General features: G+C 51.6%; 6 protein-coding genes across 6 annotated transcripts; 2 read left to right on the top strand and 4 right to left on the bottom strand.

Annotated features, from left to right (window-relative positions):
• The first annotated feature begins 279 nt into the window (after positions 1–279).
• B0H65DRAFT_63086 (small nuclear ribonucleoprotein Sm D1) lies at positions 280–1,229 on the top strand. The gene is made up of 3 exons (XM_062831184.1): positions 280–556; positions 778–945; positions 1,024–1,229. The coding sequence occupies exons 1-3, from the start codon at positions 543–545 to the stop codon at positions 1,211–1,213; spliced, it is 372 nt and encodes a 123-aa protein (XP_062687294.1). The 5' UTR covers positions 280–542; the 3' UTR covers positions 1,214–1,229.
• Positions 1,230–1,877: 648 nt separating this feature from the next.
• B0H65DRAFT_555242 (uncharacterized protein) lies at positions 1,878–3,717 on the bottom strand (the record flags this gene model as incomplete). Its single annotated transcript, XM_062830018.1, has 3 exons — positions 3,274–3,717; positions 2,040–2,603; positions 1,878–2,012 (listed from the first exon to the last, which is right to left on the bottom strand). The coding sequence occupies exons 1-3, from the start codon at positions 3,496–3,498 to the stop codon at positions 1,878–1,880; spliced, it is 924 nt and encodes a 307-aa protein (XP_062687293.1). The 5' UTR covers positions 3,499–3,717.
• Positions 3,718–4,178: 461 nt separating this feature from the next.
• B0H65DRAFT_517323 (uncharacterized protein) lies at positions 4,179–7,323 on the bottom strand. Its single transcript, XM_062828677.1, has 6 exons — positions 6,162–7,323; positions 5,790–6,104; positions 5,476–5,733; positions 5,364–5,423; positions 5,249–5,312; positions 4,179–5,192 (listed from the first exon to the last, which is right to left on the bottom strand). The coding sequence occupies exons 1-6, from the start codon at positions 6,827–6,829 to the stop codon at positions 4,257–4,259; spliced, it is 2,301 nt and encodes a 766-aa protein (XP_062687292.1). The 5' UTR covers positions 6,830–7,323; the 3' UTR covers positions 4,179–4,256.
• A 1,088-nt stretch (positions 7,324–8,411) lies between these two features.
• Positions 8,412–9,553, bottom strand: B0H65DRAFT_453571 (uncharacterized protein). The gene is made up of 2 exons (XM_062826149.1): positions 9,382–9,553; positions 8,412–9,300 (listed from the first exon to the last, which is right to left on the bottom strand). The coding sequence occupies exons 1-2, from the start codon at positions 9,410–9,412 to the stop codon at positions 8,774–8,776; spliced, it is 558 nt and encodes a 185-aa protein (XP_062687291.1). The 5' UTR covers positions 9,413–9,553; the 3' UTR covers positions 8,412–8,773.
• A 72-nt stretch (positions 9,554–9,625) lies between these two features.
• Positions 9,626–11,602, top strand: B0H65DRAFT_63028 (CBF-domain-containing protein). Its single transcript, XM_062831183.1, has 3 exons — positions 9,626–10,397; positions 10,460–11,339; positions 11,396–11,602. The coding sequence occupies exons 1-3, from the start codon at positions 9,781–9,783 to the stop codon at positions 11,540–11,542; spliced, it is 1,644 nt and encodes a 547-aa protein (XP_062687290.1). The 5' UTR covers positions 9,626–9,780; the 3' UTR covers positions 11,543–11,602.
• A 3,969-nt stretch (positions 11,603–15,571) lies between these two features.
• On the bottom strand, positions 15,572–16,092 carry B0H65DRAFT_63016 (uncharacterized protein). The gene has a single exon (XM_062831182.1). It carries the CDS (start codon positions 15,977–15,979, stop codon positions 15,713–15,715), a length of 267 nt encoding a protein of 88 aa, XP_062687289.1. The 5' UTR covers positions 15,980–16,092; the 3' UTR covers positions 15,572–15,712.
• Between the last annotated feature and the right edge of the window lie 654 nt (positions 16,093–16,746).

Below are 16,746 nucleotides of genomic sequence, written 5' to 3'. Positions count from 1 at the left end.
TCGTTCTGTATCAGAGGAAAAGGATAGGCAGTTAAAGGCTGTAAGCCCGCTGTTCGTTTCATGGTCCTTAGCCTGCCATGAAGCATCATGACCTGTGCAACTACAGCTACAGCTCCTGGGACAAAGTCATGGTAAACAAACATCTGTTGTTCGGCGTGACAGATAGCCCAGCCCATCAGGCTCGTGTACCCGATGGTTTGGTTGCTTCAACTCGGCACATGAACAGATCAGGCGCCGGCAGACAATTGAGAGTATGAGACGCATGACTTCCAGGGTTAGGGGTTTTCGGGCCGCTGTTAGCCTATTCAACTTGATTCACGTGACTGGACACGGGCTCTGTCTTGGCGCGAAGCGACGGCAGGCTATCTGCTCCACCCTGACGCCTGGATGGTTGTCCAAGCGTCCAAGGAAGCTCGACAAGCCTTCTCCCGTCGCGACTGTTGATTGACTGATAAAGTAGAGGTAACAAGCTGGTAATCGAGACCTTGTCACCACCAATTCCATACAACACATATTCAGTTACGCGTCGTAAATAAGTCAAGATGAAGCTGGTCAGGTAAGACTTCTCCTTGCTTCCTGATGCTTTCGCTACATCCACCCAATACCCCCATCCCACCCGACTTCAATCCTATTCTCTTGCACGACGCATGCTGAGCTTTGAATCCTCGCCTTCAAGGCTGCCAGCCCGTGTTCGCGCGCGTCCATGCTGCTCTCCTAGAAAAAGAACACCAAGGGCACCAGGCTGACGAAGTGGAATCCGTTGCTTCAACATTGCAGATTTTTGATGAAATGCGCCAACGAGACGGTGACGATTGAGTTGAAGAATGGCACAATTGTACACGGCACCATCGCCTCGGTCACACCCCGCATGGACACTGCGCTCCGCAACGTCAAGATGACTCCCAAGGGCCAGGACGCTGTGGCTTTGGATGCCATGAACATTAGGTAAGTCAGGCCGTTTGACGAGAGGAGGAGTGGCGTTTTCAATTTGGAGGGCCATCACTAACTGTGGAAATCCTACAGGGGCTCGACAATCCGTTACTTCATTCTCCCCGATTCCCTGCCGCTCGATACATTGCTAGTCGACGACTCCGTAAAGCCCAAGAACAAGGCGAGAAAGGAAGCGGACCGCAGCGCCGGCGGCAGAGGTGGCCGTGGTGGCCGTGGCAGAGGAAGAGGAATGGGTCGCGGTCGCGGCCGTGGCCGTGGCTAAGCGAAATCTCGTTTCTTTGGGATCGGCCACGGCGTGCGGCTCTCTAGACGACAAAGACGTACGAATTAGAGATTTTTCAGAGACGATACGATGCTATACTACGGTTAATGGTGGAATTTCTTCGGTTCGTTATGCCCCTTCGGTCGACCGGCTTGACCGTGTTTGGTGGGAAGATCAAGGTCAGCCCGAAATAATGTCCGGTGGCGACGAAACGACAAAACGACGATGGGTGCGCCTCACAAGAATCGAGGAGCACGTCCAGATCTTTACATGAGCGACACACAAGATTCACCTCGTTCGCATCGAGTGTTAACACACATAAACACCAACCCCCATCGGATCGGAGCAGAGGGCAAGCATTGGGATTTCGTTTCGGCGTTCTGGACAGGATAAAATCACTTTGCTAGCGGGAAGGAGAGAGAGAAAGGCGCGCCCAACCGCCACCGGAATCAAGTATTTTATGTATCACAAAACAGATAGACGGCGATATATGTCCACCGGAGGAGGTGGGAAAAGCAGCAAACTCTCTATACCCATTTTCTCGGAATCTTTTATCACCGTACGTGACTGACCATCGTCTTTCCCCCTCTCCCAAATCTCATCAACACTCATCCCATCCTCAACCCATCTCCATCTTCCCTACTCCCCCCTTCACATCCCTCCATTACCTCCAAACCCTCACAATCTGCAACTTCTCCCAACCCGCCTGCTTCCCACTAGTCCCCACCGTCTCCGCCTTCCACTCCCCTTCGGTAGTACCCATCGCTCTAATCCTCCCCTTCACCTCCTCCGGCTTATTCTGCGCACAAAGCAAAATATACGCCACCCCCCTCTCGCTCAACACCCCCGGCAAAGCCTCAATCAATCTATCCGTCGTCTCCATCCCATCTCTCCCTCCAGCATACGTCAACTCCAACAGATGCGAATCCTCCTCAAACGTCGTTTTCTCCCTCAGTTCCTGCAGCGGCACGGGGGGAGGGGCAGGCAAGTCAGGCGTGGGGACGTAAGGCGGGTTAAACACCAGGACGTCCACCGTCCCTGCTCGCAAGGGGGAGACCAGGTCGCCTTGGATTGCTGAGGTCCAAGAACCAGCTGTCGAGGAATTCTCGTAAATGGCCTTAGAGACGGTGAGGTTGGTGGCGGCGCAGGCAAAGGGCGAGACGTCGATGGCGGTTGTTAGGACGTGCGGGGTGCCGAAGATGGTGGAGGCGTGGGCGGTTAGGAAGGCGATTACTACGCCGGAGCCGGGGCCGACTTCTAGAACTAAGGGGGTGCCGGGGTGGGGGGAAGAAGAAGAAGAAGAAAAGCGGGATGAGAGAAAGGCGGTTTCGGAGGGGGAGGAAAGAGTGTCGAGCAGGAGGAAGGAGTCCTCGGCTGGTTCGTAGACGCGCTGGTAGGGCACGTGGGAGGTGTCGGGGGTTGGGAGCATGGTGGCGGTTGTTGTTGGTTGTTGGTGGGTGGGAGATAGTTTGTTTTTTGGGGTTGTTGTTTAGGTTTGGGGTTTGGATGGTTGTCGGTATAAGAGGTGGATGGTACTGTGTTCTTGACCAGGAAAATGTGCCGACAAAAGTTAAGAATTGAACCAACAAGATGTGAGTGTTTGGCGACAACAAGGTTGAGGATTGCTTCAAGTTTTGTCCGATTTGGGTTGTTGGAACAATGAAAAGAAATCAGAGTTTTCAGCTCATTTACGTTTCGGATAAACACTCGGCCTTGGCACGTGATAAGGGTTGTGTGCGTGAGAGCAAAGACAGCGAGAAGGACGACCGAGGAAGTCACTCTCTCTTCACAAAGCATCATCTAGGCGAGCAGCATCGTCAATTCAGACGTGGACGCGATGAAAAGAAAAGAACAATTGCGTCTAGGTAAAACCCGCATTGGCAAAGGCGACTCGGCATTTTTAGCATCGACTCGTAAAATCAACGCAAGTCATGAGTACCTGTCTCCTTACTATCAACCCAGATTCACGACATCAAACAATACATCCCAGGCCCAGCTACCTAGGTCCACTACCTCCCAAGCTCCTCAAGCTTCCTCACTCACAACTTATCCTTCTTCACCCAACCCCTCCTCCTCCAATCATACTCCCACAACTTATTGTCTCTGCACAACTTACACGGAACGGGCGCATTATTACTTGGATAAGGTGGTACCGGACCCGGTAGGGAGATGGGGGCGCTCGGAACCTGCATAGGAGGGCCATGGTAGGCTCTGCCTTTGTGGAAGGTGTGTCCGCAGAGGAAGGTAATGGGGACTTCACGGTGGGGGATGGCGTGTGTGGACATCTTCTTGCTGCTGGAAACTGGAAATGGGGAGCAACGCTGGAGAGTTGGAAGAAGATATGTTGGACTCTAGTCTAGAGTGGTTCTGGTGCTTTTGTATGGGTATACCGAGAAGGGAAGACTTGTTCGGCGTAGCGTTATATGGGATTTATATTGGAACGAAAGCTGTGAATTTACTTCTGTGGAATCGATGGAAAGAAGGGAGCACACCTCTAGTGATGCAATACTATATGTTGAAGCGAGGAGTGACCAACGTCCAACATCACATCTACCAAACAGTCCCCAAATATCGATCAGATTTGGAGTTAGGATGATGTGATGTTGAAACTCCTAAGAGAGTAAACTTCATATTTTACCTAGTCTTGAGATCATCACACACCGGTGACACCGGACAATGGCCACAGAACTGTGCCTCAAGATTCTTCCCACAAACTGAACTGAGCCATTGGACGCCTGTTTCAAGCGGCCTCGGTCCCTTTAACCTTGTTTGCCTGTCTAGGCCTTGGTCGTGGAAGCAGTAGGTTTCATCATTCATGCATGCATTATAATGGGCGTTACTTTGCCCTAGTTAGCTCATTGTCACACCGCGGCCCTTTTTCTTGTGTAGGTAGGTATGTGACCGCTGATACCCAGAGTCACAATAAACAAAGTCACAATACGAACCATCAAGGAACACTTCAAGTCTCTGAACATCAAACGCTATTCATTCGTAGGTATACAGCCCATTCTCATTCTCATTCTATTCCTACACACACACCTCTTCACATCGTCGTAGCCTGCGATACCGCCCCCTCCTCCCTATCGTCATCCTCATCAATCGGACTCTCCGTACACTCAATAGCCGTATCATCCTTATTATCATCCAACCCGCCCGTAAGCTTCGCCAACATGAACTCTATCCTCCTCGTGCTCTTCTCCAAAGCCTCCAGTCTCGCCGTAATAGCGCTCATCTCATCACTCTCGCTCAAAACGCCCTGCAACTCCGTCCTCAGGCCCGGGAACGGGGCGATGCTGTCGCGACGACTAGGTGGCTTTTTCTTGTCCGTGTTTGTGTCCTTGGCCGGTGTCTTTGTGGCTGTTTCCACGGTGTCTTTCCGGACAAACTGCCGCCTGATCAAATGTTTCGTGAGATCATCGTCTCCAGCGATCTGTTCGAGTACCGAGTCTGGCGGCGGGACTTCGAAGACGGTCTCGATGTCGCTGTGCACGGTGATGCGCCACTTGTTCCAGAAGCGCGCGCCTTTGCCTTTGGTGCGTCGAGGGTAGGAGGAGGATGAGGAGTTAGAGGAGTTGACAGATGGCCCGCCCGCTGGTGGTTCTCCTCCTGCTGTTGAGGTGATTGGGGGAAGGATTCGGCGTTCGACCAGGGCGATGACGAGCAGGAGGGGGAGGTTGAGCAGACGCACGCTGGCGACGTGGATTTTGTGGAACCAGCGCGGGGTGACGAACCATTTGAGGGGGATGAGGATGAAGACGGCGAGAATGTTGAAGGGTGGTTGGTAAGCGAAGATGGCGTCGCCTTTGACGCCCTCGAGTGTCAAGACGGCATGCCGGAACTGGATTTCTGCGAATGCGTTGCTGACGATGGTGCTGAAGGTGTTGGACAGCATGGAGACGAGGATGGTGAGGAATAGTGTGTTGCCCAGGAAGGCGAACATGACCATTAGGGCTGGTCCTAGGTATTTGTGGAAGTCGGTCTAGCATATGTGTTAGTATACGCCCAGGCGATGGAGGCATCGAAAGTGAGACATACCGAATGGTGGATGCCGGATCCATCCAGACCGAACCAAATGTAAATCATCCATTTGCTGATAGTTCTACGAGAGGGTTAGTAGATGTCAAGAACAGTGGCAGGAAGTAAGACTCACACCCAGGAGAACTGGTGGTTTCCTAGCCAGACAAGGGACAACAGGAAGCCAAAGAAGCACCTATAGGATGTCAGTATATCGAGATCGGGACGAGACAATCAGATGAGCTTACCAGCCAGCCAGTACAGTCAGTAGAGAGAAATCGGCCATCATGGACCGGAGCGACAGGAAGAGGATGTTGTCAGACAGCAAATTAAACGCCAAGCGAGGAACAAGCACCGGTGCGCCCATGGCCAGCACGTCAAGAGCTTGTTGTCCTAGTTCTTCGTTATGAGATTGCCAGCCGTACACACGCATGATAAGGTAGATCCAATAGATGGAAGCAAAGGTGACATCGAGGAACGACCACAAGTTTTCAGTGTACACATCCCTGTGGAAGAGTTAATGAGACGTCTCCTTTGGAAGACTATTGAAGTTTTCACGTACCAACCGTGCTCGAGAATCGTTGCAAACTGATCGAGTACCCAACCGAAGGCGTAGACGGTGAAGCAAATTTCCAGTTTCGTTATCCGACCTGCGTCTCTTTCGGACATGAATACAAGATAGAGAGCCAGGAGGATGACAAACTGGATGATTTCCAAAATATTTCGGGTTCGCGGTACAACCAGGCGGTACTGATTGAGCAAAGGCGCATCTCTGGGGTCATAAAGAGATATTGGCTTCTGCTTGTAACGGTCCGGGATAAGGTCCAGGAAGCTAGAAGGGCTGTAAATAACCCGTCCCTCGTAGATGGCGTCCACACTGTTCTCAAGTCAGCCCTCATGCCCACTGAATCCGAAACTCCGTCTCATGACTTACATCTTCTGGCATGATGTTGAGCTCAGAAAGATCTTAGCCTCACTCAGGATGGCTACCTCCAGGGCCGGCAGCGTCTTATGCCATGCTGTCGGGGCATGTACCTCCTGGCGAATCTCTGGCGGAGCATTTTGGAACGGCTCAAAGCCAGCAATAAGAATATGCGCCAACACCAAAAGACCCTCTGGACCCTCGTTGTCCTCACTGCATCTCCTGAGAATGCGTGTGGCTATTAGTTCACACAGCATGGCGCGTGTGTAGTTGACATTTTGCCTATTGTTGAGATGCGACTGCTCGTTCAAGAACTGCGCGCGGTTGACCAGCAAGCAGTAGACTATCGAGATATCGTCTTGCTCATAAAACTTGTCCACTAGTGGGCGGACGACCGATATGTTAATGCGGATATCGCGGAGTTGATCCAGGCTCAGATAGTCCTCCACCACCGAGATGATATCCCGACGGATCCGATGGATGTTGGTGTAAACTGGTAGCTGGGAGTGGTAATCATAACAAGTGTAGACTTGGCCGTCAAGTGAGTGATGCTGATTGCCATTTTGTGTTCCGGTTGTCGTTGTCCGTCGGGGTAGAAGGGGCCTTCTTTCTCCCAGGTCGGGTTCCTGAATGCGAAGCGCGGGCTGGTGTCGACGGCCCGACTGATCCCCCATCACCATGCCCTTTCCTGGTCAGTTGTTTATAGTTCGAAACTAAACACTGGACCGAGGTCCAAACCCGATAATTTAGGTAAACGTGAGTTTTGCTCTTTTCCTCCTCTGATCAAGATGGAGTTTGGAGGAGTTGGCCGAGTCAGGTGATGCTTGATCAGATGAACCTTTCATCTGATGGCAGTCGCCTTGGTGATGTGTAATGAGTGGAATCGGTGATATTTGTGTTTGTAAATAAAGCTGATTGTTTTGATACGCGGCTTGCATAAAACGACGCCCTAGGAATATGTAGCACGATGTGAGACACGAGGGAGACGGGGTCTACGATGGCTTGAATGGATGATTAAAGTGTAGAAAGGATAAACTTGTGAAAGAACCCTCGCGTCCTTATCGTGGGGGTCCTGGGACATCCATGAAAGAGAGCGGCTCCATCAAATGACGATAAAACAAGACGGGTTGGTTCCACCCATCCACAAGCGACGCGGCAGGGCGGAAGTCCAGACATGGAAGCTTGCCGAGCTTGGGAAACAGAGCTTGAACGTTAAGAGCCTCAAAGCGTTAGTTGGTGTGTAGCGAGGTTCCTTATCTGTTAGGTACTGGTAGCCTTTAACCCGTGGCTTATGCTGCTTATCTGCCATTTACCTAACAGATTTGTACTGGGTATACACTCAAGACCACATTCAGCTGCTACCATCCAAGCTCGCCCAGCAGCTTTCGTCATACAACCACCGAACAGCTTCGAACCCCTCATCTTCGTGAGATATTTGGCTTTGTCAATTTGACATGTAGTGTTCATTGTAACATCTTCCAAATTGGTGAACATCCAGGTAGGTAGTAAATCCGCCTCAAACTTACCAAGGTGAAAGATGCATTAGAACTCACAAGTTAGAGAATGTTCCACGTTCTTGGGGGCCGGTGCGAGCTGATCTGCTGAGGCCTGCAACGCTGCTCCCCATAGCGGAGAAAGGTCTGGACCAGCACCGCTTTGTAAATATCGCAACACTCAAACAGCCAAGCTCCCAAGGTATACCAAAATTTGTATTGTATCGAAGCGTTCGCATCTCACTTGTACCCATGTCTAAGGTGACGGAGGTACAGCTTGTACGAGGTAACTTACACAACCCACCATATTTTCAACGTAACCCCTTCCACATCAGTTCACAGCAGGACCGGTTGATCCTCACAAGTGACTGGTTCATAAATCCGAACCGGAAACCTTCTGTGGCACTTTCGACAGAGCTTGGGTCGAGCAGAGCCATTAATGGTGGGCACAGAGAAAGATCCGGCACTTTCACATATCCGAGGCTCAGGTAACAAAACCACCACTCCTAAGTCCCGGCTTGCCCAATTTGATGACCGCCAAAATCCCCAGCTTCCAGAGCCAAAACTTCATGCAACGTGAGGCCGTACCACCCGGAGACTGGAAATCTGTAAAAAAATCCGTAAGACAACTCGGGAGGCAATTCGAAAATAGCATAATGTAAAGGTCGAGTAGGGCCGATAGAGACGAAGAAGTTGTATTGCCTATTTCACACGGTCTTGACGGACACTGATACAAAGGGGACCTCGCTTGCAAGTCTAACGGATAGTATATTTAAGCCTTGGAGACGATCTCTGTGTAAAGATGTCAGTATGTTTCCAATCATTTTCACATGTTCGGGGATGGGGGGTAACGAACTCTCAACGTCAGCAACGGACTGGTCGAGGATCTGCTTGAGGACCTTGGGGTTCTCGAGCTCCTTTTGGACCTTGGCGATAACGGTCTGGGCGAGCTCCTTCTGCTGGCGCTGCTTGACCTGGCTCTCGTAGCGGACCCAGGAGTCGAGGACAGTCTTGGCCTCAGCGGCGAGAGCGGTGCGCTGCTCGAGCTCATAGGCCTCAGCCTCAAGCTTGGCGGTTTCCTAGAAGCCATGTCAGCCTCTGTCATTCCCCTTGTTTCCCCAGCACCTTTTCCTATCGCGTCCTCCCATCCACCTGTTGCACCACCTGCATCCCATGCGTCCCAATTCCCATCCTGGTAGCGCCTACCTTGGAAACAGCGAAGAGAGTCTTGGTGTAGTCGATGACACCAGACATCTGCTGGACGTCCGAGATGCGGGTCTTGACGGCCTGAGTGTGGTCGGCGCGGGCAGAGTTCAAGATGTTCTTGATCTTGTTGCTCTGCGCATCGGCCCACTCCTTGTAGAGGGGACCACCGAACTTGATGAGACCACCCCAGACGGAGAGCAAGCAGAAGGCGACGACGGTCTCCTCGTTCACGACATAGTACTCGTTGGAGAGGGCGTAGATGGAAAGACCGGCGGCGGAGGAGAGGATGGCGGTCTTGGACATGAGGTTGCTGCCGGGAAGGGAGTCGATGATGGACTGGGCCTTGGTCTTGGGGTCCTCGGAGGGAACACCGGACGTGTAGCGGGGGCTGGCAACGGTGCTCAGCGCGGGAAGGACGCGGGGGACGACGCTGGGCCGGAGGCGGGCAGCCCCTAAGGATGCGCCCGGGTCAGCGACGGTCTCTGTGTTGTCTTTGCGCCCGACATGGCCGTCCGAGAGCTCAATCTACTCACCGACAGCAGTTCTGGCCAGACGCGACGCCATTGTGGATGAGGGGATGGACGTGGGGTGGCTGTTAGTGACGTTGCTGAGCTTTCCAAGGTCGAATTGAGGTTTTAACGGAACGGGTTGACCCGGCACTTTACCGGAGGTACCTGGATGTCACGTGGATCTTGAGCCTGAGAGCTTCAGCAAAGACGCTGGAAAAGTTTCAATCAGCGCCAGTCCAAGAGAAAAGAGGCCCCACCTTGGCGCCAAGAAGTCTCCAATGTCACCTCCAGCTCGCGACGCCAAAGAAGGACTTTGACTTGGAGACGCCCCACTTAAATTTTGCTGAGAACGACGGCCATTTCGTTCCTCGAGTCGTCCACCTCCTCGTTTCCTTAACCAAACACCCACATATCGTCGCCAAAATGCCTTCAACAGTAAAAGACAAAGCCGCCAAGTCCGTCGTCAAGCGTAAACGCTCCGAGAACGGCGAACCCATCAAGAAACGCAGAAAGTCCGAGGCCGGCGAGGAGAAGGAAGACCTCGCATCGCAAATCCAGAATCTCGAATCCCAGATCAACGAGTCCAAGAAGCACTACAACAACATCGCTGCCCTTATCGAGTACGCTGAAAAGCAGAATGAAGACCCAAAGACCGCCATCGCCGCCGCCGAGGCTCTGTGCCGCGTGTTCGTCCGCCTCCTTGCCTCGGGCAGTTTGGTGAAGAGGAAGGATGCTTCGGAGAAGGATGCGACTGTCGCAAAATGGCTCCGGGATCGCTTGACGGACCACCACAAGGCTCTTGTCGCCATGTTCAAGAGCACCAAGCTTGCTACTCAGGCTCTCGTTCTGGCTATGGCTTTGCTGAAGGCGGAAGCCCAGTACCTGGAGGGCAAGGACGAGGCCGTTTTCCATTGGCCTCTCTTCAATGCCATCATCAGTGCGCTCTTAACGTCGCCAGTTGAGGAGGTGCGCGATGAGTTCTGCGACAAGTTTATCGACGAGTACGACGACATCAGGTTTTACACTTTTGAGGGAATCAAGTACGTGAAACCAGTGGGATCTGAGTTGCCCTTTGTAGCAAGTTGCTAACATGTTTGTGTAGGGACTTCCTCACAGAACGCGAGTCCGTCGATGAAGAGCTACAAAACACCGTGTTTGATTTCCTCCTCAAGATGGAGGATGTTCCAGAGTCATCCGAAGACCTTGAGGACTTCTATATCGAGCAACCCAGCAAGAAGAAGCACCCACTACGATCTTTGTCGCAGCACAAGAAGAGGGCGCAGGAAGCGTGGCTGGCTCTGATGCACCTCGGTTTGAGTAAAGAGCAGAGAAAGAAGGTGCTGGACGTCATGGCATCTTCGATCGCGCCATGGTTCATTAAGCCCGAACTCCTCATGGACTTCCTTACCGACTGCTACAACACTGGCGGCTCCATCTCCCTCCTGGCCCTTTCCGGCGTTTTCTACCTGATCCAGGAACGCAACCTCGATTACCCATCTTTCTACCAGAAGCTTTACTCCCTGCTGGATACCGACATTCTCCACTCCAAGTATCGCTCACGCTTCTTCCGCCTCCTCGACACGTTCCTGGGCTCGTCCCATTTGCCCGCTGTCCTGGTGGCAAGCTTTATCAAGCGTCTGGCCCGTCTCGCCCTCAACGCACCACCAAGCGCCATTGTTGTCATTGTTCCGTGGTTCTACAACCTTTTCAAGAAGCATCCTCTCACCACATTCATGATGCATCGTGTACCGCGGACCAAGGAGGAGAAGGAGCTGATCGAGAAGGAGGGAGTCCTTGACCCTTTCCTCCCTGACGAAGAGGACCCTATGGAGACCCACGCCATTGACAGTTCTCTGTGGGAGATTGTGCAGTTGCAGTCTCATTACCACCCCAACGTTGCGACCATCGCCAAGATCATCTCTGAGCAGTTTACAAAACAGTCTTACAACCTGGAGGATTTCCTGGACCACTCTTATGGCAGTGTAAGTGAACCACTAGTGATCGTATATAGCAGCACATGGCTAACATAAACCTACAGCTTATCGACGCGGAGATGTCCAAGGAAGTCAAGAAGGCTCCGGTCATCGAGTTTATGATCCCGAAGCACATCTTCACCAAGGCCGATCCCGGCACAGAGCAGACCGACAGCCCGCTAGTCAGTCTATGGGATTTTGGTTCCTCGTAAACCGGCTCTCAGACGCCGTACCCATAGTGTACGACACCCATCCCCAGTCACAGCCCGGACCATCCACTCGGTTGAGCCTTCTACATGTTTAGTGACAGCCTCTGCCTCCCATCGTTATGCTCAACACGGCACGTGGTAAACACAAAATGTTTCGGAAGCCAGTGGCCCTCTGCCAGAACGCGAACAAGGTTCAAATGTTTTCATCCGAAACATGCCAGGGTCTACCCCAGACCTGTTTACCAGAGCCACGAGATCACCATCGAGGTGGTTACGGAGAGAATGAGGGCCGAATAAAAAAAAAGTCGCGGTGATCATCGAGAAATGCTTCTTGGTTACCTCAATTGCGCTTCTATCCATAACCGTGAACCCTGGGGACTTTCTCTCTTCCCGCCCCCAATCGCACCCTCAACCACCCAAATTTCGCCCTCTCCGCCTTCCTTCCCCCCTTTCGTGGTACTGGCGGCCGGTTGCTCGGCGGGAACTCTTTGTTCTGTGGTGTTTCTGTGGGACGTCATACATGGTCACCGTCATACTTGATCACAACACCAGGCCAGGCAAGGCGCAGATGAGGACAGGACAGTAAGAGGTAGCATGGCCTGTCTCATTTGTGTGCTCTGGGTGGTGAATCACCCCATATTTTTCATGACGGGGAGGGGGAGGGCGCTGCTGCTGACTGGCTCAGTTGTTGTTTTTCTTTGGCATCCTCCGGGGCTTCCTCTCCAGCTTCGTGTCATGCTTATACCCATCTCGGATAGTGTTTTTGGATCACAAGGACTACTAGAGGTTATAGATTAGAATTAAATGAATGAATAAGCAAACAACCTCCAGTGGCGATCGAGCAAAGGGCCGGCCGGCCGGCTGGCTTCGTTGTGACTTGTGAGGTGCAAGTCTCAAGAGTGAAGCGAAATCTGAAGACCATCTATCCATTCGCTTCCAATAGTTCTTTTTTGTGCGAACCTCCTTTTGTGTCTGTGTCTCTGTGTATGTGTGTGTGCCAGTCAAAGGCAGTGACAGGGTCACAGAATAGATAGATACGTTCAACCTGACCCCTATCCAAATCCAAAACCCCCCCTCCCTGTTTTCTATCGAGCTCCGAAATACTATCAGTGTGTGCAACGCTGATCAAGGAAGGGTCTGGTGGCAAATTCTTCTGAAAGTAGTAATAGCGAAAATGAGAGAGACTGGCTCACCACCTAGTGATCCCGTTCAGGGTCCGCTTGGCAACGATCTTAGTGTAGTAGCAGACATCGAGACCATTTCAAGGCCGTCAGATGCTAGAAGTAAAAGATCAAAAGGTCTATACCTTCGCCCTAAAAAGGTCCCGGCGCTTACTCCGGTGAAGCCAGCCAGACTTGTTCGTGTCCGGACCGTAGGTCCGCCGATCAGCTTACCTTGGTTGGTCGGTTGGTTGGTTTCGCCGTAGTTACATCTACATCTAGACTTGGGTAAGGACATCTAGTCTACAGTAGATACGAGTCTATACTACGATGTATATTACTGGACTACTATCCGTACCCCGTATGTATGTGCCGCCGCCGCCGCCTCCCCACACTCCTTAGTCCTTCGTGCTTTCTTTGCTTCCGTTGCTCCATGTCAGGCAGACTGACACACGAGACACACGAGATACGAGGCACGAGGCATAGTCCTACAGGCCCCCATGTACCTACCGTATGAAGATAACGGCTAATGAACAGTATCATTTCCAAGTGATTCCCTTCTTCTGACTCCGGACTTCAACAATATTTTTTTATTCGGTTTTAGCAAGTAGAGTCACCATAGCGCTTGTCCTGTCTACATATCCTGACTCTTTGTTTGGAAAATTTAACGCATTGATGACCGACCACCTTCCATCCTTGAGTTCGACATTCTTCCAAGGAAGGAAAGACCCTGACAACATGAAACTTGTTCAACAGGTCAGGACATCATTTGTTTTTTTTTTCTTCCAAGTCCCTACATGCAGACCTCGGACCCTAGACCTACCCCACGGGTTCCCTTCCTTCCTTCCTTCCCATCTTCCCTTCTAGCTTCTTGTAAAAATCCAGATCATTTTGACCCATCATTACATCGATCCATCGAGACCCGTTACCTCCAACCCAAAAATCCCACTTTAGTTCGTCAGACTTTCGGTCAGGGTTTTGATCTACAGAACTATTGAGAGATCCCAACGCTGATCGATCTACACTAGAACTTCAATTGGCAACCTGATAGTCCCCAGAAAGAAGAGTGGCCAGGCTTGGCTTCTTTACAAGAGCCGCAAGTCGCAACGACTAAAAACGGTGATGTCGTCAATCGGCTTTATCCCCGAAGCCTGTCTGCTTCGTAGGTATGTATATCCGTTGCTCAGTGAGAGTCGTCTTGCTGGTCTTGCTGATCTCTCTTGGCCCTGTTTTGCCATCCAGCCAATACGGAGAGTTATCCTCTCTCTTATTACAGCTTGTTGCCTTATTCACGGCATTGGTATGTACCTCTAGCTGTAGGTCTTGTGCAAGATCAGAGATCTTCCTAGCCTACAATAGTCCCTACATACATATGTAGCAGTCTTGTTGCTCACTCTAGGTAGTGCAGAATGATATCCTGTTATGGATGCCGCTCTGTTCTGACATGTAGGGAACTTGGGACATTGCATTAGTTCTTGTTTCATATTTCGTTTCATCGACACCAAAAGACTTGGTGGATTCCGTCCTCTTTACATATTCACTTCGCTTACCTTACCCAGCCTTAATTGAGAATATGTATGGTTTCTTTGAATCAGTGCGGCAGGAATATCAGTCAGTTAGCCGTCGTTCGACTTTCTGATCGTGGGTTGTTGAGGTAGTGTTATTCAGATCATAAAAGACATGAAAGCAGATCAAGAAGAATGACGACATGCGACTGGTATTGCTCCATCACAAGACATACACCCACGCGTTACTTTCCTCTTCTTCTCTTCATTGCCCGAAGGAGCTGTAGGAAATGGTATCTATCCTCAACCGACCACTTCCAACATACCTGATGACAACTTCATCGGGCCCCAGAAAACGAGAGAAATAAGAGACAGACTTTTGAGAAAAAAGAAAGATAAAACAACAGTCTAAAAGAATAACTAATGCATACCACCCACCATAACAAAACCCCCAAAGCCCACACCTTCTCACCACTTGACAATAGCAACAAATCAGATCAGCAGACTCGTCCCAAGAGTGTGGTTCCAAGACTCATCTAAGGTCCAGATGGCGCTGAGAGCGCAGAGACAGAAGACAGCTAAAACACACCGCCTTTCATCAGATAAAGAGATCATCTGCTGCTGTTTTTGAGCCTTATTTGAGCCTCACTTGAGTCTCTCGAGTCTTGCTCATTGCTTGGGTTAGGTGGGATGCTTGCTGGGATTTGGATGATGGTGGGTATGGGTGTGTCTGTGAGCATTGAAAAGAATGACGATGATGATAACCCTGACATGGACGTAAAATCCCTTGTCGTTCCCTTTGATAACCTCCCCCCTTGTCCCTATCCATGTCGTCCCGCCGCCCGCTGATGAGTGGTGACTGGCCGCCGTTGCCGCCGCCGCCGCCGCCGGGGTCCGGTTGGGGCTCGTTTCGTTTCGTTTCGTTGTTTCGTCGTTTCCGTAGATTGTGCGACCGAGCGGTGCACCCCGGCGAGTGCCCCGGATATCCCAACTCGGCCTAGCCCACCAAGCCCACCTTACTGTAGCTTCACCTTGCTCGGACGGTTTCCGGTTGCAGAGTTCCAGACAAGCTGACCTGGGTGACTGACCTTGTCACATTGCAAGATCGTCAACCAGGTCCAGGGAGCCCGGTATGGCCCCGGTATGGCCCCGGTTCGCCTGAACGGACGACGAACGAGAACCGATGACCGGGCAAGAAGCCGGCCGTTCGTTCGATCGTCGTCCATTACCAGAACCCCTCCTTCTCGGAAAAAGGACGCTACGGAGTTAAAAAAAAAATGTATACACTAGGGAGAAAAGGAGCAGGACAAGGATTCAGATCCTCATCGCTTCATTCGGTACCATCCTTTACTCTTCCTATCTCTTCGTAGGCGCGCACTTGCGTGGGAGATAGACGCCGCACAAGACCAGGGAGCTAGGCTCGCCAGGCAGGACTGGCAGGTAGGGATCTTGCGAGTCGGCTTGTTCTGTTTTGAGTCTAGAGTCAAGAACTCACAAGCCAAAAAGCTTCATGGTTCATGGGTATGCAACGCGGGGTTGTTCAAGTGATGTTTTTCTTGTTCATGTTGACGACCATGTTGACGACTCCTCGCTCGGTTGACTTTTGGTATAAGTGAACCATCCAAGCGAGGCTCACGTGGTTGCAGAAGAATCATCAGACTCCACGGGACGTGACTTACCAACCTGGAGACATTCGAGTTCTCGGTCTCCCTGGCTTCAATCACGATACACAGCAGTAATAGCTTCGTGAATAGAGCCATGAGTAGGAGCGTCATCCCGTATGCAGGTCCGGAATTCTCGGAGCAAGGAAAGGCTTGGAGAGCATCGGAGTTTTTCCTTGGTTTCGCGGAATCGATCTCTCTTGGTTCTCTTCATTGCTGGGTTACTGTTACAAGAACGACGGCACGGTGAACCGTGATTCTGTTGTATACCGGAGTACGATGGGAGCCGGTACGAACCGGAGAATGATGCTCGGTATCTTGCCCCCTCCCCCCGTACGAAGAGAGGGGGTCTCCGGAAATCCGCGAACTCGCCCAAGGGAAGAGCAGTAGATCGACGGTGTCCGAGCATGGAGGACAACCCCACATACTCCATCCTGAGCCGCAAACTGTCGATAGGGAGGTAGCACTCGCTTTCTGATATCTCCATCTCCAGATATCCTCCCTTTTGTGCTCAGCCTCTTTCCCGAATTTTTGCTCAACAAATGCAAAGCAGATGCGAGATTTTCCCATCTCACATGCTGCGTAGCAGTACATGATACAGCCAAGCAGCTGGGGTTTGCCTACCTATCTGGGGTGTAGACGAATGCAATGTCTCCGGGAGTGGGTATGCCTCCCGCAGTAGTCACCGTCCGGAGACCGTTTTGATCCCAGACCGTCTCCGCTCACCGCTTGAATCCACAAGCCGATCCGGACGGACCCACCCATCAAAACAAACCTCCCGTCCCCCCTCATGACCCCAGGGTTTGCGCGATAGGAGTCGGGACTGACAATGAAAGTACGATCGCACGAATGGTAGAGCCTTGGGAATGCGCCATGAAACA

This window comes from Neurospora tetraspora (genome assembly GCF_033439725.1).
Source record: "Neurospora tetraspora strain CBS 560.94 chromosome Unknown B0H65scaffold_1, whole genome shotgun sequence".
NCBI classification, from domain to species: Eukaryota; Fungi; Ascomycota; class Sordariomycetes; order Sordariales; family Sordariaceae; genus Neurospora; species Neurospora tetraspora.
The sequence above is the reverse complement of the archived record's forward strand: the minus strand, read 5'-3'. Positions and strand labels throughout refer to the sequence as shown.

Coding starts and splice junctions, on each gene's coding strand:
- B0H65DRAFT_517323 (XM_062828677.1), bottom strand. CDS start 6,829: ATGGTGATGGGGGATCAGTCGGGCCGTCGACACCAGCCCGCGCTTCGC. Junction 5,424..5,475: donor CTGACTGTACTGGCTGGCTG/GTAAGCTCATCT, acceptor GACATCCTATAG/GTGCTTCTTTGGCTTCCTGT. Junction 5,313..5,363: donor AACCACCAGTTCTCCTGGGT/GTGAGTCTTACT, acceptor ACCCTCTCGTAG/AACTATCAGCAAATGGATGA.
- B0H65DRAFT_453571 (XM_062826149.1), bottom strand. CDS start 9,412: ATGGCGTCGCGTCTGGCCAGAACTGCTGTCG. Junction 9,301..9,381: donor TCTGGCCAGAACTGCTGTCG/GTGAGTAGATTG, acceptor GCGCATCCTTAG/GGGCTGCCCGCCTCCGGCCC.
- B0H65DRAFT_63016 (XM_062831182.1), bottom strand. CDS start 15,979: ATGACGCTCCTACTCATGGCTCTATTCACGAAGCTATTACTGCTGTGT.
- B0H65DRAFT_63086 (XM_062831184.1), top strand. Junction 946..1,023: donor TTGGATGCCATGAACATTAG/GTAAGTCAGGCC, acceptor GAAATCCTACAG/GGGCTCGACAATCCGTTACT.
- B0H65DRAFT_63028 (XM_062831183.1), top strand. CDS start 9,781: ATGCCTTCAACAGTAAAAGACAAAGCCGCCAAGTCCGTCGTCAAGCGT. Junction 10,398..10,459: donor TACACTTTTGAGGGAATCAA/GTACGTGAAACC, acceptor ATGTTTGTGTAG/GGACTTCCTCACAGAACGCG. Junction 11,340..11,395: donor TGGACCACTCTTATGGCAGT/GTAAGTGAACCA, acceptor ATAAACCTACAG/CTTATCGACGCGGAGATGTC.